Genomic DNA, 19403 nt, shown 5'->3' on the forward strand with positions numbered 1-19403 from the left:
AATGCTGGGATCTGGGATCCGGGACATTCCGGGATCCGGGATCCCCGAGTGTTTGTAAACAACATTATCATGATCTCCAGATACCTTTGGCTATCGCTGTTATTGATGATCGTGTACTTCTTATATTCGCGCGGCTTTATCGAGGAGATCAAGTCCCACTTGACGGAAAGAACGTTAAATATAGCTGACACGATATATTTCGGATTAAATGAAAATTCTGGCGGGCCAAAGGTGTTCACTATGAACGAATTGAAGCGATATACGAATCTGGAGAATGGATTGTATCTCTCGATCTTGGGCCAAGTCTTTGATGTAACGAAAGGGGAAAAGCATTACGGACCTGGAGGAACTTATCATGCCTTCACTGGTAATTAGATTAAAGAATCTAATAAAGATGCCAAAAGACAGTCAGCATGCGTCAATATATGTATGTGTCATTTATTTGTTTGTAGGCCGTGATGCTTCCTTAGCATTTATTACTGGAGAATTTGACGATCAAGGTTTAACGGACGACATATCAAGTTTATCGCAGCGACAAGTCAAGGCATTGGACGATTGGCTACAATTTTATAACGCAAACTACATCTACAAAGGTACAATTACTTAAACTGCCATGGGATCCATCTCAGAACTTTATCCTAAAAGCCAAAATAATTTTGTGTTATCTTGTCGATCTGCTTAGCAAGGATAAGGAAAGGTACACTTCTATTCTAATTTTTACTGTAAAAGAAACATTTTATGTTTTTGTGTGATCTGTAGATAATGTATGAGATGGATCAACTCGCATGTGACGCTTTCTAAAATATTTCGTATTTTCTTCAGGAAAATTATATGGTAGATACTATAATCAAGATGGTAGCCCGACTGCAGAATTTCGCAAGGTACAAGAAAAGCTATTGCTTGCTAAAAGGGAGAAAGCAATGGAGGAGAAACAGGAAAGGATGTTTCCACTTTGTAATATAGAATGGAATCGGGATACTGGTACTGTATTCTGGTGTACTGAAAGAAGGTAGGAAATTATTCAACGATTATTAATATTAGCAGATTTAACATCAAAGAAAAATTAGGGAAATATGATAAATAATTTTTTAATATACAATTATATGATTCCTTTCTGTTTAACAGCGGTGGGATTGAAAGAGATTGGACGGGTGTACCAAGAATATTGTTCGAGACTGCAGGCGCGCAGGGCTCATCGTCTAGGTGCGCTTGCGTTAACCTGGATAGTAAGGAATACGAAGATAATAAAGCTAGATTGAGCGAATACGATGGCTGCGAAAAATACGCGACAAAATGCGTTTTGAGGAATAAGACATGACATGAGAAAGTATTATGCAGTGTCTTTATCTGCAGAATTTCAGATATATTCATATTTTATATAATATCACAATGCGAAAATACATAGATTTAAGTTATTAACTTTATAATTTTGTATTCATTACGGTTAGCGCCTTTTATGAAAGTACAGATAAATACAATATTTTGTATAAAACTCAGTGATACTAGCGCTAATATTAAAATAGATAAAATTTTTAAGTTTTATTTATTTTAATATATAAAGACAATATGATATATATACATATATATATATATATATATATATATATATATATATATATATATATATATATATAATGGAACATATGATGAAAAAAAAAATAAAATAAAATAAATATTTTATTCCTGAAAGAATGAAGTTTTGTACTTAAATCTTCAAGTGATCAGTCTTTTTGTTTCTATTCTTAATGTTGAAAACGTGATTTTTTTGGACACACATTACACATAAAAGAGCTTAATATATTTATGAAAATGTTTGTTTCCATTGTTACTTAATAATATATATATATAAATTTTGAATTGAACCTGAATTACAAATGCAATATGTGGTACGAACTATATTGAAGGCTCCTATCTCCTCATTACTAGATTGAATTACATAAAAAATAAAAAATAACACAGATACTAATTCTTTCTTAAGTGTTAAATTATTCTTTTTTTCATGCCACAATTCAAGTTTACAGCTGCAGTGAGGAAGTAGGAGCTCTAAAGGACTAAAAGATACATTATTGCTCCTTATAATATGACATGTATATTGCTCTTAATAATATAAGCGAGATAAATCTCAAACATGCTCAAATAGAAATACGTTCACACATCATTTATGGTCCTTATACGCTTGTGTTGATGTATTTCAGAACATGTAAATCGATGTTGCGAGAATCGAGTAAAATGCCTGTAGAATTCCATATGGTATAACATTATAATAGATGGAAATGCAGATTTCTCCATCTAAATATTATTACAAAACGATTTCTTGATTCCTTTTGAATGCTTCAAACGCAATCTTTTTTATATTCTCACATGTGCAAGAAATATAGAAGCAAACGGTTCACGAAATCCTGAAGTAGTGTGTATTATCCTTCAGAGATCTTAGAAAAATGGCGTTGACATTTAAACATGTCACGGAAGAATCTGGTATCATTTGAGTTCATTATCGATTTTCATTGGTGAGCTCTCTCTGATAGTATTTAACTTATCTACAAGAGCCTGCATCGAACCACGTCTCGTATACCTGATCTTAGATCCGAAGACTCTCTGTATCTTCGCGCGTCTCTTCTTCAGCTTGGAAGCTGTAGGGGAGAACATCAACATTCTCTTAAATCTCTTTGCACTCATACGTATCGCAGTATCATCGCTTGCATTGTCGTTTTCTTCGTATATCGTTTCTAGATTATTTGACTTCTTATTTATGTTTCTGTCCAAATAATACTCCTTGATGGTCTCTTCCTGTGCCTCCACTTCAGAGATCCTCCTCTTTTTTGGTCTGAGGCTACACCTTATTGATACACAAGGTATTATGAGAAACACATGTGAAAGCTTTTCACAGTCTGATATAAAATTATATCCGTTACCTTCGATTAAGGATTTCTGTAGAAACAGGCTTTGGCATCCTTTTCCTAAGAACCCTCTTAGTTTCTGTAGGCGGAGGATTAGTGTCTATGGTAAGCATCTCTAAGTCAGCTGTTATCACAGGTACATTAGTATTGTCTAAACGGTCAATAGAGATTCTGAAAAATAGAACGGCCTCATATTTAAAAAAATAATCTTACATCTTAATATTTGCAGGTAAATTGGAACGGAGCGATAATCTTTACAATAATAAAGTAAAAAGAATTACAAATCAGGAAAAAAAAACAGAATCATAAAAATTTACTCCTGCGAAATTTTCGAGGCGGAGTCTCCCTCTCAAACTTACGGATTTTCTGTCTGCTTCTCATCCATTTGGAGCGTTACAGAAATCTTGTAAAATGCTTATTATCAAAGGGTATTAAATTTCTCGATGTCTTCCGATGAATCCTGTTTACTCATCAGAAACACTCTGCGTCTTCCATTCTCAAGTAAAGTACGCAATAGAAAATAACAAGACGAGGTTGACGCAGGTTGACGTCCGTAAAATTTGTAGAAAATACGTGTATGAAGAAGGTACTCTCTCTTTCTCACATGATAATCATGGAACGCATGATAGAACGCGAAAGTCGCAATGTCAAAAGAGAGACCATCGTTTTTCTACCGATTAAGTGGCACTGTACCCTTCTTTCTCGCGTGTTCCCTTTATCTTCGCTCAAGAAAGGGAAAAAAGATACAGGCAAGGTTTGTTCTTTTCAAGCTGCATCTGATTTCTCGTATGTACTTTTCAGCTTTTCTCTTTCCCTCTCCTGCCTGAAGGTGTGAATTGTTTCATTTTCGAGTGCGGAAAGTGCAACGGAGTGCAGGTACAAAGAGCCAGACTTGTATAATGTATTATACAGAAGGTATCACTCGAAGTTGATTTCTTTCGATCAGATCCATCGCATCTAGATATATATCCGTATATTATGGACTATATTTACACACAAAGCTGCAATTTAAAATCCGATTAATAAAAATTACTGTATGTATTATCTTTATCTGATCCAAAAAATTTTGCTTCTTTTAGTCATAATGATTATTTATAAATATCAGCCTCTTTTGATACTTAAACTTTTACAATTTGTATTGTATTATAACATCAAAATAAATTGATTCAAGTGTTTATACCTATAGGCTCATATTTAATGATTAGTCATAGTACTATTAGAAAATTAAAAGATTGGGGTGATTTTTACACCCCAATTAAAAGTCATTATTACGTACGTATTGCATATTTTTTACTCTTTTATATAATTTATTAATAAGTATTTGTTGTATTTGAGGACAATATATGTAAGTATGTATATAGATTTACTCAACATTTTCTGAAAAAATGTAATAAGAAATCATGAATTCACACGAATGGCATTCTCCCTGCTGCTTATCGCGGGGCTACATCTTTTCCCGCATCGATAACGAGTTTTCATCAGCGGCCTGCCTTGCCGATCGCATCGCAGGCTGATAGGTTATGTCAGAGCACGGACGGCAAGCTCGTCGCGCGATTTGTTTGTCGCGCAGCCCCCCGAGAAAGTATGGCGATGTGGGAGAGCGACAAGTTCCAAGAGGACGACAACGCGGACGGTATCGGGGGCAATTTCGACAATATCCTCGTGACGCACGATCTGCAGGATTGCCTGGACGACACCTCCCTGGACCTGTCCAGCTTCGAGAAGGTCTACGAACAGAGCGCGGTGTTCGATTACGGGAAGTACTCCGACGACGATGCTGCTATCAACGAGGGGCTACCTGTCGATGACAACACGGCCGAGTGAGTCCCGACGAATTTTTCGAAAAATAATCTTCCGGGTGATCTGGCGATTCTTTTTTTTTTTTCATGCGTTCTCGTTTCCCGATCGCGCGCACGTTCTCCACGTCGCCGAGTCGCTCTTGTAATCGGAATCTACCGGAGTTTACTCGTCCCGTCGATATTTCGTTCGCACACCCTCGTCGGTATTTCTCGTCCCTGCCTTATAAGGCTATATGAATTTTGAAACGGAAACTTTAATTCATAAATCGCGCTTGAGGAGAATCGTCGTTGGAACAATGCGCGGATATACTTGGGACGGTTATATCGCCGATGTATTTCATCGTCTATGCTTTTGGGAACCTTTTAAATTTTGGTTACTTTGTAACAAATTTAAAATAAGCCATATGTCACGTATATATTGTTACGCATTTAATAACAATAGTATAGAACCGTGTTGTGTTTTGCTCTGTTTGTTGACAATTTATATTCATGGAAACGAGCAATGAACCGTAAGTTTGTAATTATGTGTGATTTTTTATTACTTTATAATTATTTTATTTTTTTTTTATTGTAAGAACATTATTTGTACATGCATCACGATGTTATTGGCAATCTGACACTTTTGCATTCTCTTGTTGTCCTATTGAACACAAGACGCTATATTTGTTACAAATTTAGTTTCGATGATGTCTATATGTATACCAAATGTATTACTCATACTACCCTACTATATATACTCTACCTGCTAGCAAAATTCAATAGTAAAATTGGCACATGTGCCTACATATCATTTTGTTTATTAGTAAAATTGTTAAGTCTCAGAAATAGTAACGCTAATGTAATTTATTGTCAGTTCTATCTTTATATTTGACAAGAAGTATTATTTAAATAATATAGTTGTATAGAGTCATATAGAGTGGTATAGAATTGTACATAATTGTATAAAGCGGAAAAGTATATAATTTGAGGGATATATATAATATAAAAAGGATGTGTGCGTATGTGTACTCATAATGTACATATGTGTATATATATATATATTAGTAAGTACGTATTTATATTTACAGGCGTATCCATCATGCCAGTTCAGATGAAATTTATATGCGAATTCATCAAGGTCAAGATGATGCGTTACTTGAGGATCGTGCTACCTTGGGACATCCCTTCGAAACTGTCATGATTGAAAGTATAGAACCAGATATTAATCAGAAGCATATCAATCGTTACAATTGCCAATACGAAGGCTGCACCAGAACATATAGTACCATTGGAAATTTGCGTACTCACATGAAAACACACAAAGGTAAAGTTCTAGAGTAATTTTTTACGGAGAATCAATATATACTTTATGGGATTTTTAATAATAGATGTGATAAAATTAGAATAGAGAACTTTCATGACAAAATGTCTAACATATAATTTATTTTGAAAAATATAACTTGATAAAAATGATCATAAATATATAATCCGTACGAATATAGAAAACGGGCTAATTAAGAACTAAGCGCGGTAAATAATGCGCGAAAGTTTTATTTTTATTTCTATTTTACATATCTTTCAACCTTGACTGCGTGCCGACTAAATTTGTCAGACTTCAAACACTTGAGATATGTAAAATAGAAATAAAAATAAAACTTTTGCGCATTATTTACCGCGTCTGGTTCTTGATTAGCCCGTTTTCTATATTCGTGCGGATTTCCATTGGAACCTATACTTCGAATTATAAATATATAATTATTCTTTATATATATTTATCAGTTTATATTTAATATTTTTTAAATCTTTCATCCTGTTTAGAATATTCATCTCGGCAATGAAGTTTTATTATATCATTAGGCCTGTTCTTTTTAGCTGCATTTTTTGCACGGTTCAACGTGAAAAGAAAAAGAGGAAAGATAAACCGTGCAAGAAGTTCAGTTAAAAAGAACAGGCCTGTTTATGTTGTCTCATTTATAAATTGTCTGACCTGATATCATTATAATCATCATGCTTTGCATGTTGTGCTTGTCCAATATGCAGTTTGTTCAATATGCTATACTAACAAATTGTATGTGCTCTTGTTTTTGCATATTCCATGGGTGAAAGTATCTAGGTAAGTTTAAAAGCTACATTATCACGTGTTGACACTAGCAATAAAAATATGTTCACATATTTCTCTGCTGCAACTGATATTATTAATTCATCAATGCTGGCATAAAGGGAACGCTTTGACCTGCATGGCTTTCAGATACCGCAAGAGATAGATAGACCTGCAAACTTTTTATGCGGAAGGAATTCTCAAAACTTTCAGGCGAGTATCGATTTAAATGCGCAGAGCCGAGTTGTGGCAAGGCCTTTCTCACGTCCTACAGTCTAAAGATCCACATTAGGGTACACACAAAAGTAAAACCATTTGAATGCAATCACAAAGGCTGCGAGAAAGCGTTCAATACCCTTTACAGACTGAGAGCTCACCAAAGACTTCATAGTGGCAACACATTCAACTGCGAAGAGACTGGATGCGTTAAATTCTTTACTACTCTAAGCGATCTCAAGAAACATATACGTACTCATACTCAAGAAAGACCGTACAAGTATGTTTTTCGATTACTACCTATGATATTAAAAACAAAAAAGACATTACAAAAAAATCATTATTTCGAACACGTTAAATAAATCGACAGAAAAACAAATCATAAAACTCGGCTAATTTAAAAGAGTTATTGCACATTGTATATTTTACAAATATTTAGGATTATCATTTCTCGTTTATTTTAAGATGCAGAGAAAAGGGTTGCGGAAAGGCCTTTACGGCTTCACACCATTTAAAAACGCACAAGAGGACACATACAGGCGAACGGCCGTACGTTTGTACCTTTGAAAGTTGTAAACGACGTTTTACTACTCCTCATAGCTTAAAGAGCCACATAAAAACACATAACAAAACTGTGAATAATGATATGGTAAGTATTAATAATAGAGGTATTAACAATAGAGTATCTCACATTAAGCATGTTAATCTTAATTTTTTAATTTTACAGAAACATAAGAATAACAGAAGTAACGATGTGGCTGAGAAGCAGAAGAAGTTAACTCAATTAGAATTGAAACTTGTAAAGGTTAGCGCAAGCAACACCACTATACCATCGTACACTGTCATACCAATATCCACAGATCTTATGCAAAATGATGGAAACATGCCATATGTGCCTGCGAAAAATTTAGCAGAACAAGTAACTTCCACTAATGTAATGGATATTATGACTCATCGCAAGTTGGATGCAAAGCTCGGTTATATTTCTACCAAAGACGAAGAAGCCTCGAATGGAACTACGGGAGTTGCGCTTCTTGCAACGGATATCGTTTTAGATAATTTCAACGAACACGCAGTCAACGTTTTTAACAATAATGAGAACTATAACGAATTTAAAGTATTTAATCAAATGACTGAATCAAATGCGCAGCATGATAATTTAATGGATGTAGTCGGGCATCAGAATCATCCGCACAAGTCAGCTTCGTTACCAGAAGCGCACAGTGACAGTATAACTAGACAGGATCAATCTATCCCGATAAATTTAGGACAGAAGATTATGCAAGATGGTTTACAAAATGCGATAGCACACATTTCTGAGGGGACAAGTTTCACGAATAATATGAAACAGTTTAAAAATAAACCTATTACTGGTTCTGACGATGTATTTACAAACCGGTCAAATGCAGAAAATATATCTGATAACAGCAGCAATGCGTTATACGATGCCAATTGCATTACTAGTCATATTACTGATATTATAAGTTCCTCGAACGAAGCCCACCTTTTCGAGAGCGGAATGGATTCTCTCTCGTTCATAAATGACACAAATTTGCAAAATGAGTCTCTTATTGCGGCTTCAAATCATGATTTGCACGCGAACGCTGTTACAAACGCTCAGTCCGAAGCCGTTGAACTTGCGATAGCGACTGAAGAGGAATTACCTTCTTCTTGGATAGATGTGATGGCATTAGCAACCGCACCCGCATTGAGAGCACAATCTTGGTCAGAATTAAATGCCTTTCCCACCGTTCATTCTCTAGTGGATTTAGTAGGTCCAGAGCCTTATCCGCTAGAGATGGAGACTCAATTACCTACGGAAAACTTGAAAAATGTCGACGCGATGAATACGCAGCACACTTCGGCAAACGTCGATATACAAAGCCAAAAAATTGCAGAATATGAACATAAGACAGGTAATGTAAAGAACAAGGATAGAAATATTCTTCAGGAGATCACGGCAGATGCTGATATATGTAAATGTATTGATTGTAAATGCGACAACTTACAAAATTGTCAAAACTGCACAAATAACCCGGCGGAAGTAACGAAAAAAGACACGGCACAAATCGTAAACGACTTTGTGTCATCTTTGCAAAATAAATGTTCCTGCAACGCCGAGTCCGGTGGTTGTGATTCTTGCTGTGTTGTAATCTGTCTAAAGACATTGCAGCAGCTACAGAAAATATTTAGCAACTGTTGTAAGAATACTAGCAATGCTGCTACAAATGCATGCTGTAGGGAAAAGTTGTTACCATCCTTGATGAAATGTCAACTAGCCAAGAATCAGTGATTCATAAATATTCTTTACTAATTTTAACTAGTCACGCAAAAAATAATGCTGTATCTCTATGCTAATCCCCAAAAAAGATTTGTGATTTTACACCCGATAGCTTTAAATATTAGGCAACTTTTGCCTTTCGAGTATTTTATCTAGGACGAATTGAGAATATGCGACTGTACATATACATGCTATATCAGAGAGTCTGTTAAAGGGATTCTGCATATTCTATATACATATAATGTATTCTATGCATTATTTTGTGCCAAATATTTGTAGACTTTTTACAAAAGTGTTTGTACGTATAAAATTACTGTTGCATAATTTATAATAATAAACAAAATGTCCGCAACTTCACATTGATTGTTCACAAACGTAATTTAAAAAGAAAATTGACAATTGACAATATAGGTACATATGCAAGGAATGCAAGGAAAAATGCGTACTATACAATTATTTTTATAAAAATAGGTTATTTTGACATAAACAAATAATGTTTTATAAATATATCTGGTTTCATAATTTTTTGTGCAACGCAAAAATGAATAGATAGTATACTTTTTTGATATTTAAATCACACAAGTATGCTGTTTCTTATATAGTTTTGATCTATAAGTCAACATGTTATAATATTGCTGAGAAACTTGTCACAAATTTAAGAGTGTTAAAATATGTACAGCATATTAATGATATCTTCTTTTTTAATTTTTATTTATATAAATACAAGAATAATGTAATAGTTGTATGTTTAAGAATTTTATTTATTTAACTCGTGAATGTTTGTTTCCAGATCATATAGCGTTAACCCTAGGAATATTATTTTACTTTATTGTTAATATACGCGATATCTCCGAGAAAAAGCTTTTGCTAGTGTACGTTAGTAAAGGAGAACTTGATATTTCCTCAGTTAATCAGGAAGTGCCAAATACTTATAAACATCTAAAGTATTTATAATGTTACTGCTATAACGTTACTAAGTTTTAGGTTTCAACTAGAATTTAGTATTTTATGTTGCATTATTGTAATGAATAGATTGGAGAAATGTTAATTTTTAACAATTTTAGCGTGGAAATTTTTATGGCTGTTACAAGTACTTGCAATAAAATCAATGTACCTAAAATAGCTTGTAAATAACAGCATATTTATTATGTTGTTAATGAACAAATATAAAAGCTAACTCAATAAAGAATTTATAACAACTATCTTCTATACTTCCTTCTTTTTACATCTATATTAATTTTAATGTAAAATAAAATTTGGCACAATGTTTTTAATTAAATAAATATACGTGATTTAACACATTTTTATTGTTGTTATACTGTCATACAATATATTATGACAAGAATGTGTTGAACACATGCCTCTTTCTAACTGATAGCGTGTCGAGGTATATATGTATATATATGTAATTCCATATTATTTATATATATATATATATAACACTTATTGTGTAGCTTGCACGAGAGCTTCTGCAACTTCAACAGCAATACTTGCTTCAGCCTTATCTACGTCCGACGATGCGGAGGAAAGCTGTTGTTGAGCTTTGTTAAGAATATCTCTTGCTGCCGAGTTGTCAAGGTTTTCTACTGGATGGGCTTCTTCTGCTAGAATCTACAGAATAACAAGCTGTTTTAGAATCTGATGAAAAAACTTAATATACTGAGCTTGCTGAAACTTTGACATATACCTGTACACTGCCATCCTCATTAATGGTAACGGTACCAGAGGAGACGAAAACTTTCTTGGTCGAACCATCCTCTTCATAGATTGAAACTACACCAGGCTTCAAGACCGCCAGTGTAGGCACGTGCTTTGGTAGAATGCCAAAGGAACCCGAGAAGGAAGGTACATCGACTTGACGGATTGCAGCCTGATCGTAGAACACCTGGTGTCCAAGAAAGAGGATATTAAACATCGCACAATCACGATACTTCATCACTCCCTGCAATTTTCATTCAATTATACCTGATTAGCACCCGCGAACGTAAACTTCATTTGATTACCGGCCGCGTCTGCGTAGGTTCTCCTCTGGCTGCGGACGCATCTCAGGAAAGGGCGTAAAGTGCGAGCGAGGTTGGACATTTCGGCACACTGAAAACGATTGATCTTTTTTTTCACAGACAGAAATACGTCGCCCTTTACATTAGTGACAACGGCGAGGCTGTTACATCACAAGTACGGGATACTACGGGATATCCGGATAACCTAGTATAACCTCATTTTTCTAGCTCTTGCTGCTGTACGACGGGGTGCGAGCGGCCTCGAATTTTCGCATGAGGTCTCACGTTCCTCGTTCGCAATAAGATTATTGTGCTCACCGTGTGCGATTGTCTGTATCCTGTGTTTAAAATCCTGCGAGTATCATAAATGTGTTGCAGGAGCGCAGGTGATTCTCGCGACTCGAATCAACTGGGATCGACCGCGCGTAACGAAGCGGTCGATAACGAGATTCGGAGATTGTGCCGCAGATGCCGTTGACGTCTCAGTCGCGTGTAAGTCACTTTTTTTAACCTATCGAGTTAAGTTCATTATAGATGACTGAATGGTGTAAGACACTGAAAAGCTCTCACCCGAGAGCGACTGAAAAACCCCCCGTTCATTATAGATGCAGTCAGAGAGCTCTGATGCAGTCTACACATGCAGATATGTTGAAAAAAGAAGAAAAAAAAGTGGTCAAAAAAATTGACTTACACCACTATGGCTTTAACCCCTCCAATATACATTAGCGACAGTATATCCATTTTCGAAATTAGGAGGACTATGTAGCCAGTAGCCACGTTTATTTTCCGACACTGCCGACATAAAACATCATTTTGGTGCTACATCTGCAAATTGCGCGGTTTCATTTGATAATGTACAATTTAATTTCATTTAATCTGGTACTAGTATCAAGGAAAAGGTATATGTATATAAGCAATATTTTAAAGGCCCGTTCTGCTTGTACCGAATGTCATTGCGATTAAATGCATTTTGGACTTCGCATTTTCTTAGTTATAAATTAAATATTAGTTATTTTTATCTTAGATTTTAACTAACATCCGCTAGAAACAGGTCAACCTATAGAGGCCCTCCACCGCCCCCGCCAATTTCGATCGGCGGTTCTCTTTTATTTACAATACGTTTTTTTCACATTTCCATCATTTATTTTATTTCTCTTACAATTTACTTTACAATATAATAATATAATGTACGACATTATAAAAGAGTTATTATAATATACATAATTTAGTTACATAATGTACACAATTTATATCATGCACATGCATGATATACATATCGAATATATATAAATAATAATTACATAATATTTACAGTAAAATGCAATATAATACAATTATCTAAAAAAATTGGTATTATTTAAAATAAAAGTTGATATTTATTATTAAATACTAATTTTTAATATAAAAATTAGTATTATTTAATATACATTTAAGTTGTTAATATTAAAAGTATAATAATAAATGTAATTATATAGTTTTTATTATATATATGTATATATACTATATATTTTCAAATACTGCCATTTTATCATCGTAACTAACAAACTAATGTAGTGTGTAACTTGCAAATATTACAGAAAAAATACATTAATAATTTAGCAAGGTTTCGAAAAATATAATTATATGAATTTCCTTAAAACTTTAAATGGAGAAATATGTAAAAACTTGAATGATGTAAAACCTTCGTAATGATAGAATAAATAAGATAAATAAAAGATCGTAATATTTAATAATTTATACCAGTTTGTTGTACATTAACGATAATCCAATCTCTTGTATTAATTTCCACTCTACTAATAGTTTGATTTGGTCCTAACCAATTATCGGGCATAGTACGGGAAAAATCCAAATTGCTCTGGTCGGCGTAGGTCATGGGTATCCACCATTCATTATTGATACGTTTAGTTGCGCGGAAACATTTCTGTGTTACTGCCACTTCGCCAGTTTCGTAATTTATCGTCACATTTAGCACAGAATAACAATTTTGGTTTATCCACGTGTCCATCACATTTTTATTTTAAAATCTTGTTGTTGCATATAAGGGATATAAGGGGCCATCTGTAGAGCACTTTGCATGGCGTTCCACAAATCATCAGAAGTGACCGACCCAAATGAACTAAATTTGAGAAATGACATTGTTATTAGCAATACATACGTCGTATGTCTATTTTACTATTATGAAATTAACGTAAGCATTATTGTACAATTTAATTAATACATAACTAGAAACTAAGAATATGACTTAAAACTATAGCTTAGTCAAATTATAATTAAGGAACAAAATATATGGCCTCTAACGAGTAGCATTGGATATTGAACGCAGTAGCATTGGTTCATATATTTCTGATTACATACTATATTTTCCAACGTAAATACAAGAAACATTATACTTATGATATTTTATCCTAAGTTACAGTACAAGCTTAAAAATATTAATTAGAATGAAAACGACAATGTGACAAATTGAAAAAGTCGAGCGGTCTTACTGATCGGAGTGTGGCGAATTAAAGACTCGAAATTAAGTGTGGATGGTTAGGATTAATATTCCGATATGTGATAATTATTTTGTACATTAAACACACTTACTTTTTGCCTAAATATGTGATGATACCCTTTTGAAACACCTCCTCACCTACTGCATGATATAACATGCGCAATATTGCTGGAGCTACGATCAATCGCGTCATAAATTACCGATTAATAATATACATAAAGTGGATTATATGCATAAAATTAAGATATATATAAATACATTGTGCAAAAAGAGAATTTGTTTGCTATTAACCGTCTGTTCTCTTTTTTTTGTGCTACCTGCATTAAAGTATTCGCAGACGACAATTTAATTATATTTGGATAATCTTACTTTTGTTAAAAACTTTATTATCAAAGAGTTCATTGTACTCCAAAGTATTGTGAAGTTTCAATGTAACAGAATTCAAAGAGCCAGTGTCTAAATATAGAGAGAATCGTGCATGCGTTCAGTCACGAGAAAATCTATTGTCCGCCAGTCTTCAAATGTCTGCAGAAAAAAATCCTCTGATATGACTGAATATAGAAATTTGAGGAAAAGTTTGCATTAAGAAATAAACTAGTTTTACCACTTCCAAAAACTTTACTGTTATAATTTTTATTGTAATATATTTAGATAAAATATTAATCCTTTTAGCGTCTAATCTTTTTTGAGAAGATCATATTTAGTTTAATTATTTTTAAAAATGTTAGAGATTATGGAATACGAATATGAAATCAAAGTATGAAAATTCGAAATTTGAATATTATTATATTATTAACTGTTGAGTGTAGTGGCTGTAAAATAAATAAAATGTTTTCAGATTCTAATGAAACCATTATAATTATATTCCTAAGATTGTTAAATGTGAATGGAATGTTAAAATATGACATTAAAAGCGGCAAATCTTTAACGCGGCAGATGCTAAAAACAAAATATTCTCTAATCTTATTAAAAATTTATTTTAAATTGTTCGTATAATTATTTGAAAAGAAAAAACGCGTTACAATCTTCTTTATAATTCTAGATCGAAAAGGATGCTATTATTTATTCAGTTCCATCTTGATACATCTCAAGAAAATATGTATATTTTTTTCATAGATTTTATTTTGATCTTAGCGATTGAAATGTATTTCTCTATTTAATGAGTAACTTGCATTAGTAATATTAAATAACCTTGTTGAGGAAATACGCCTCGAAGAACGCAGCAAATCCTTCGCTTATCCACACGTGGGACCACCAAGATGGGGTGACGTAATTGCTGAACCATTGATGTACGAGTTTATTTGCTACTAACGACGCTACTTCCCTTCTCCGAAATGTGGGATCTGTGCTTTCATCGTAGACAACTTTTGATTCGCTGAAAGACATAACATAATAATACACAAAATGTAATTAAGAAAAGTCTTTCCTTATCTCTGGCATACAGTCTAATGTGTTTCCTAGTAACTACAGTATTTATATTCAAGTAACTATATTCTCTTACGTGAATAACTTAGACAGTTTGGAATTCTTTCGTTTTGTACACGTATGATATATGTACATAAAGATATGGGGATGGAAGGAAAGGGTAACATACACATTAATTAAATACGTAATTTGTTTAAGACAATCTAAGAATAAAAATATGCATCTTTTGAATATCCGTGAAGTACACACGTGTTTTCAATTATCAAATTTCGAATGCTAAAAGTTATTGGCCAGCTCTAATAGTTTAATATTATAATCCTTTTCTTATGTATATTACTAATCTTTCTAATTATGTATATTACTCGTAAATGATGAGTCCCCAACTTTCCATGCCGTTGACGGGATAATTTGGTACCATAACGTGATCTATTTTTGGTGTTCCTTTGAATCTGTATACCATTCCAAGAGCGGCATGACCTTTTCGGCAATAGTACGCACGAATTTTGCTTGCGGTTGCAAAGACCATTTGCACCACACGCTGACTGCGTTTCCAACGCGAAAGAAATTAGGTACAATCACAATTCCCACGAGATAAGTGGACATTGTAGGAGTGTGATGGAAGTGTGTCCACATCATGTCATTTCCTACGTTGTACTGCTTTTGCACCAGCATATTCGACATTACTTTATATTCCTGATGATGCATGACGGAGATGCTGAAACCTTTTAACCCTGGTTCGTCCCAACATGGAAACATTCGTCTGGCGCTATTTGGCTTGAAGAACGTTGCGGCCAATCTGTAATTTAATAAAATTGTTTAAATAACGACAAATTCACCACTCATGGCGAGTAGAACATGAGAATTTAGAGATCATTAGTTATTGTTTCTTATTATATTATATGTATAATAATTATTTTGTTGAGAGTAGAAACAGAAATACTACATATATTGCCATGCCGTGTTATTTCAAACTGAAGTTAAACACTTTTAAACATTACACATGCACTTCTTGCAAATATTATACTTACATACTGGAAAATGGAAATTTTAATGCGTAGTAGGGGAGACCGGGGCAAACTCGACACAATTTTTTCAAAGGCATCTTTCAACAATTAATTAAAATTTTCAAGCAAATTTAATGGTACACATTTAAAGAGCGTTCCTTCAGGTACAAAATTGCTTAAGGAAATTTTGCTATACGTCGCTTAGTTTTGCCCCCAGGAAAGGAAAAGTGACGTGAAGACAAATTTTCAAATTGAAAAATGCCGGGGTAAACTCGACATTTTGCCTGATCGACACATTTTTTTATTGTCTGAAACTAAATATACATTTGTTTATCGTGTATTTAGAAAGTACAAAAATTTGGAATTAAGTAAAACAATCATTGGAAATAATGAGAACAAAAATTGTTGAACATTCAATTATTTTCATCTAAACTCATGTCTGAAAAACAATTTATGCAAGTAAATTCGCGATTACACGTGCGCACACATTTGTCATGGGCCATATAGCTGCATCACAAGCATCGTTTATTATTGGGAGCCAATAAAACAGCGTGTCGACTTTGCCCCAAACGTCATTTTTTACTTTTGTTACTCCAAAAATATAAAAATTTTGAAATTATGCAAAAACTATTATCGGATTTGTATAAAGCATCGAATTTCCCATCAAAATCACTTATCGGTAGATTCGCAAGAGTAAAGCTCGATGAAAGAGTAAACATTTTTGAGAGATCAGAAAAATTACTTTTCACTATCAAAAACGCTTATGTCGCGTTAAAAATTACACCATAACTCAGAATGTTACCAAATTCCGTTGATAATACTGGCATATAAAGACGCATTTACAGTAGGAAAGGCAAGTTTCTACGATACATTTAAATTGGCAAAAAGCCTAGTGTCAAGTTTGCCCCGGTGTCGAGTTTGCCCCGGTCTCCTCTACATGTTTAAGATGTTTTTGTCGAGTTCTATGTGTTATAGATTGATAACGATAAAAGTAATAAGTAAAGGAAGGTAATAAGCAAAAGTAATAAATAAGGGCAGTGGTAAATAACGTTTATGTTATAAGTACATATTTTTAATATTTCCAATATTTGCCTACGTGTTGTCTCCTTTTGGTCTGTGTACAGAATTTTTATACAGCCATTTTTTGGAAAATCACCCTTAGGAAAATGATTAATAAACTGCATTTTTAAAATGTAAATACCGCTCCACAATACTTCGTTGAAATGTAGCGTCAATATATTCGTTTCATTGTTATAAATATGTTCCTTTGGTTTATAGATTATAGTGCCGTTAATCAGCGTTGTCGCCGCTTTATTTATTTCTAATTGTTGCAAGTGTAAGGTTATTTTTGACGATGTGTAAGTAATATCGATAATAACACTGATTTCACCGTGAAAAGTAGTGTTGCCTTTTTTGAGATGTGGGATCAAACTGATGTTATATATAACTGGTACTGTGTTGTTGGGAAAACGATGGATGATTTCTGAATCATCAGCGATACTAGAGATGGTGACTACGACCAATATATGGCCGATATGTAATAACAATTTTGGGAATTCCATGTCAGTATACTTGCTTTAGGTGTCTGTAATTTTTTGTTAAAAAGAAAATAATAATGCAATTGCAGTACAAGTTATTGAAATTTAATAGATATTAATTTTTATATACGAAAACGAAAGAATAGAGAAAAGAAGGAGAGAAGAAAGATAATTCCAACTTTTATTAAGAAGACTATATTATTTCGCCTTTTAAAATTGCTATTTCTATGATGTTTTATATATTTCTATATATATCTTCAACGAGAGATAAATAAATAATTATTATTGTTTTTTTAACTTACTTTGTACATTATACGTGCTGATTAAAATACAGTTCTGTGCAGCAATTAATTATGCGTTGTCGTCACAAAAGTCGTTATTATCAGAGATAGATAAGCGAAAATGCCGTTTTGCCATTTCGAAAGATCACCGAATACTGGCTACAATGTCAATCTCTGATGTTTTGATAGATATGTCGCGTAAATACAGTGCCTCACGGAATAGACTCGTAATATTGTTACATATTTCTTTTTAAAAATTCGTGAATAAAAATATCCGCAGGAAGATCGTAGATCATAAATATGTGTTTGATCATATGTTAATATTGAGAAGTCGTTTTCGTCAGTTGCACTTCTTTGAGTCAGATAGTACATGAATAATATATTTATCATTAAATTCTATAAGATCATGTCCATATAGTAGATGTCTTTTACCAAATGTTGAATTTTTCCTTCTCGCTAACATCGAGGTGCATATAGTTCCTGAGTTATAAACGATTGGGAATAAAAAGCTTATTGAAAATTAAGCTTATAATATTAAAACAATTTTATTATACTTTTTTAAAAAATATATTTATAATGTATAAATTATAATCGTCAAATCATAGCTATTTGATTTCAGAAATTTACTATGAGGAATTAAATTTACAATTAGTCCAAAGTGTATTTTATAATTGTCAATTTTATATTAAATTTAGTATATTTAGCTACAAAGTGTGTTATAAAAATATTTAGTAATGTAAAAATTATAAAGCACATACGTAATTTACTACTAATCAAATGGCAGTAAAATATATTTTATATATGTCACAAGAAATAAAAATTATATTAATCACTGAAATCATACTAAAACATATTAATACAAACGATATAGGTACTTGATCTGAAATATATTATTTCGATATTTTAACGCTAATAAATTATGTATTAATTTAGATTCGTACGGTACAAGTAGTTTGAGCTAACTATAGTACATAAATATAAAGCATACACGGAGAAAAATAAATTTAATAAAAATCCGATAAATATGAAATCTGTGATTATAAAATATATACCTTGTCAAGTTGTGCTTTTTAGTATAAAGGTTGGAAATAAAGCCTTTCAATATTGCGATTGTAACATGGGTGATCTATAAAAGTGATACAAAATATTCATACTTGATACTTTATATTCAAAAAAATTAATTATATAATGTAGACGAAAATATATGCAATAAATAAAATGATGAAAATGGGGGTTGTAAATAATATTAAAATTTGAAGAATGAACAGAAATTTTTATTCTATACAGTAATAAATACTGTTTAAATAAAGTTTTTAGTACAATGCGACGTTATTATTTCATGTCTTTTATTCAAAGTCTAGCAATGATTATAATTATAATTATAATTAAAA

The 19403-nt window shown here is 32.9% G+C and overlaps 4 protein-coding genes across 7 annotated transcripts; 2 read left to right on the plus strand and 2 right to left on the minus strand.

Moving 5' to 3' along the window:
- Nucleotides 1-6: 6 nt before the first annotated feature.
- Nucleotides 7-1636, plus strand: LOC139808016 (neuferricin-like). The gene is made up of 4 exons (XM_071769608.1): nt 7-367; nt 453-593; nt 823-1009; nt 1126-1636. Exons 1-4 carry the CDS (start codon nt 70-72, stop codon nt 1316-1318), a joined length of 819 nt encoding a protein of 272 aa, XP_071625709.1. The 5' UTR covers nt 7-69; the 3' UTR covers nt 1319-1636.
- A 140-nt stretch (nt 1637-1776) lies between these two features.
- LOC139808023 (uncharacterized) lies at nt 1777-3898 on the minus strand. Its single transcript, XM_071769620.1, has 3 exons — nt 3257-3898; nt 2913-3068; nt 1777-2836 (listed from the first exon to the last, which is right to left on the minus strand). Exons 1-3 carry the CDS (start codon nt 3280-3282, stop codon nt 2479-2481), a joined length of 540 nt encoding a protein of 179 aa, XP_071625721.1. The 5' UTR covers nt 3283-3898; the 3' UTR covers nt 1777-2478.
- A 489-nt stretch (nt 3899-4387) lies between these two features.
- Nucleotides 4388-10472, plus strand: LOC139807997 (uncharacterized). 4 transcript variants are annotated; one of them, XM_071769570.1, is made up of 5 exons: nt 4388-4717; nt 5764-5999; nt 6987-7269; nt 7455-7638; nt 7717-10472. In XM_071769570.1, exons 1-5 carry the CDS (start codon nt 4482-4484, stop codon nt 9280-9282), a joined length of 2505 nt encoding a protein of 834 aa, XP_071625671.1. In that variant the 5' UTR covers nt 4388-4481; the 3' UTR covers nt 9283-10472. The 4 variants fall into 4 exon arrangements, with proteins under 4 accessions (XP_071625671.1, XP_071625696.1, XP_071625680.1 ...); XM_071769595.1 differs by lacking the exon at nt 4388-4717 and having other exon boundaries at nt 5879-5999; nt 6924-7269; XM_071769579.1 differs by lacking the exons at nt 4388-4717; nt 5764-5999 and adding an exon at nt 6006-6788 and having other exon boundaries at nt 6896-7269.
- An 87-nt stretch (nt 10473-10559) lies between these two features.
- On the minus strand, nt 10560-11736 carry Atpsyndelta (ATP synthase, delta subunit). The gene is made up of 4 exons (XM_071769633.1): nt 11589-11736; nt 11236-11361; nt 10958-11155; nt 10560-10881 (listed from the first exon to the last, which is right to left on the minus strand). Exons 2-4 carry the CDS (start codon nt 11350-11352, stop codon nt 10714-10716), a joined length of 483 nt encoding a protein of 160 aa, XP_071625734.1. The 5' UTR covers nt 11353-11361; nt 11589-11736; the 3' UTR covers nt 10560-10713.
- Nucleotides 11737-19403: the final 7667 nt, after the last annotated feature.

Source organism: Temnothorax longispinosus, chromosome 1 (assembly GCF_030848805.1).
Source record: "Temnothorax longispinosus isolate EJ_2023e chromosome 1, Tlon_JGU_v1, whole genome shotgun sequence".
Taxonomy (NCBI): domain Eukaryota; kingdom Metazoa; phylum Arthropoda; class Insecta; order Hymenoptera; family Formicidae; genus Temnothorax; species Temnothorax longispinosus.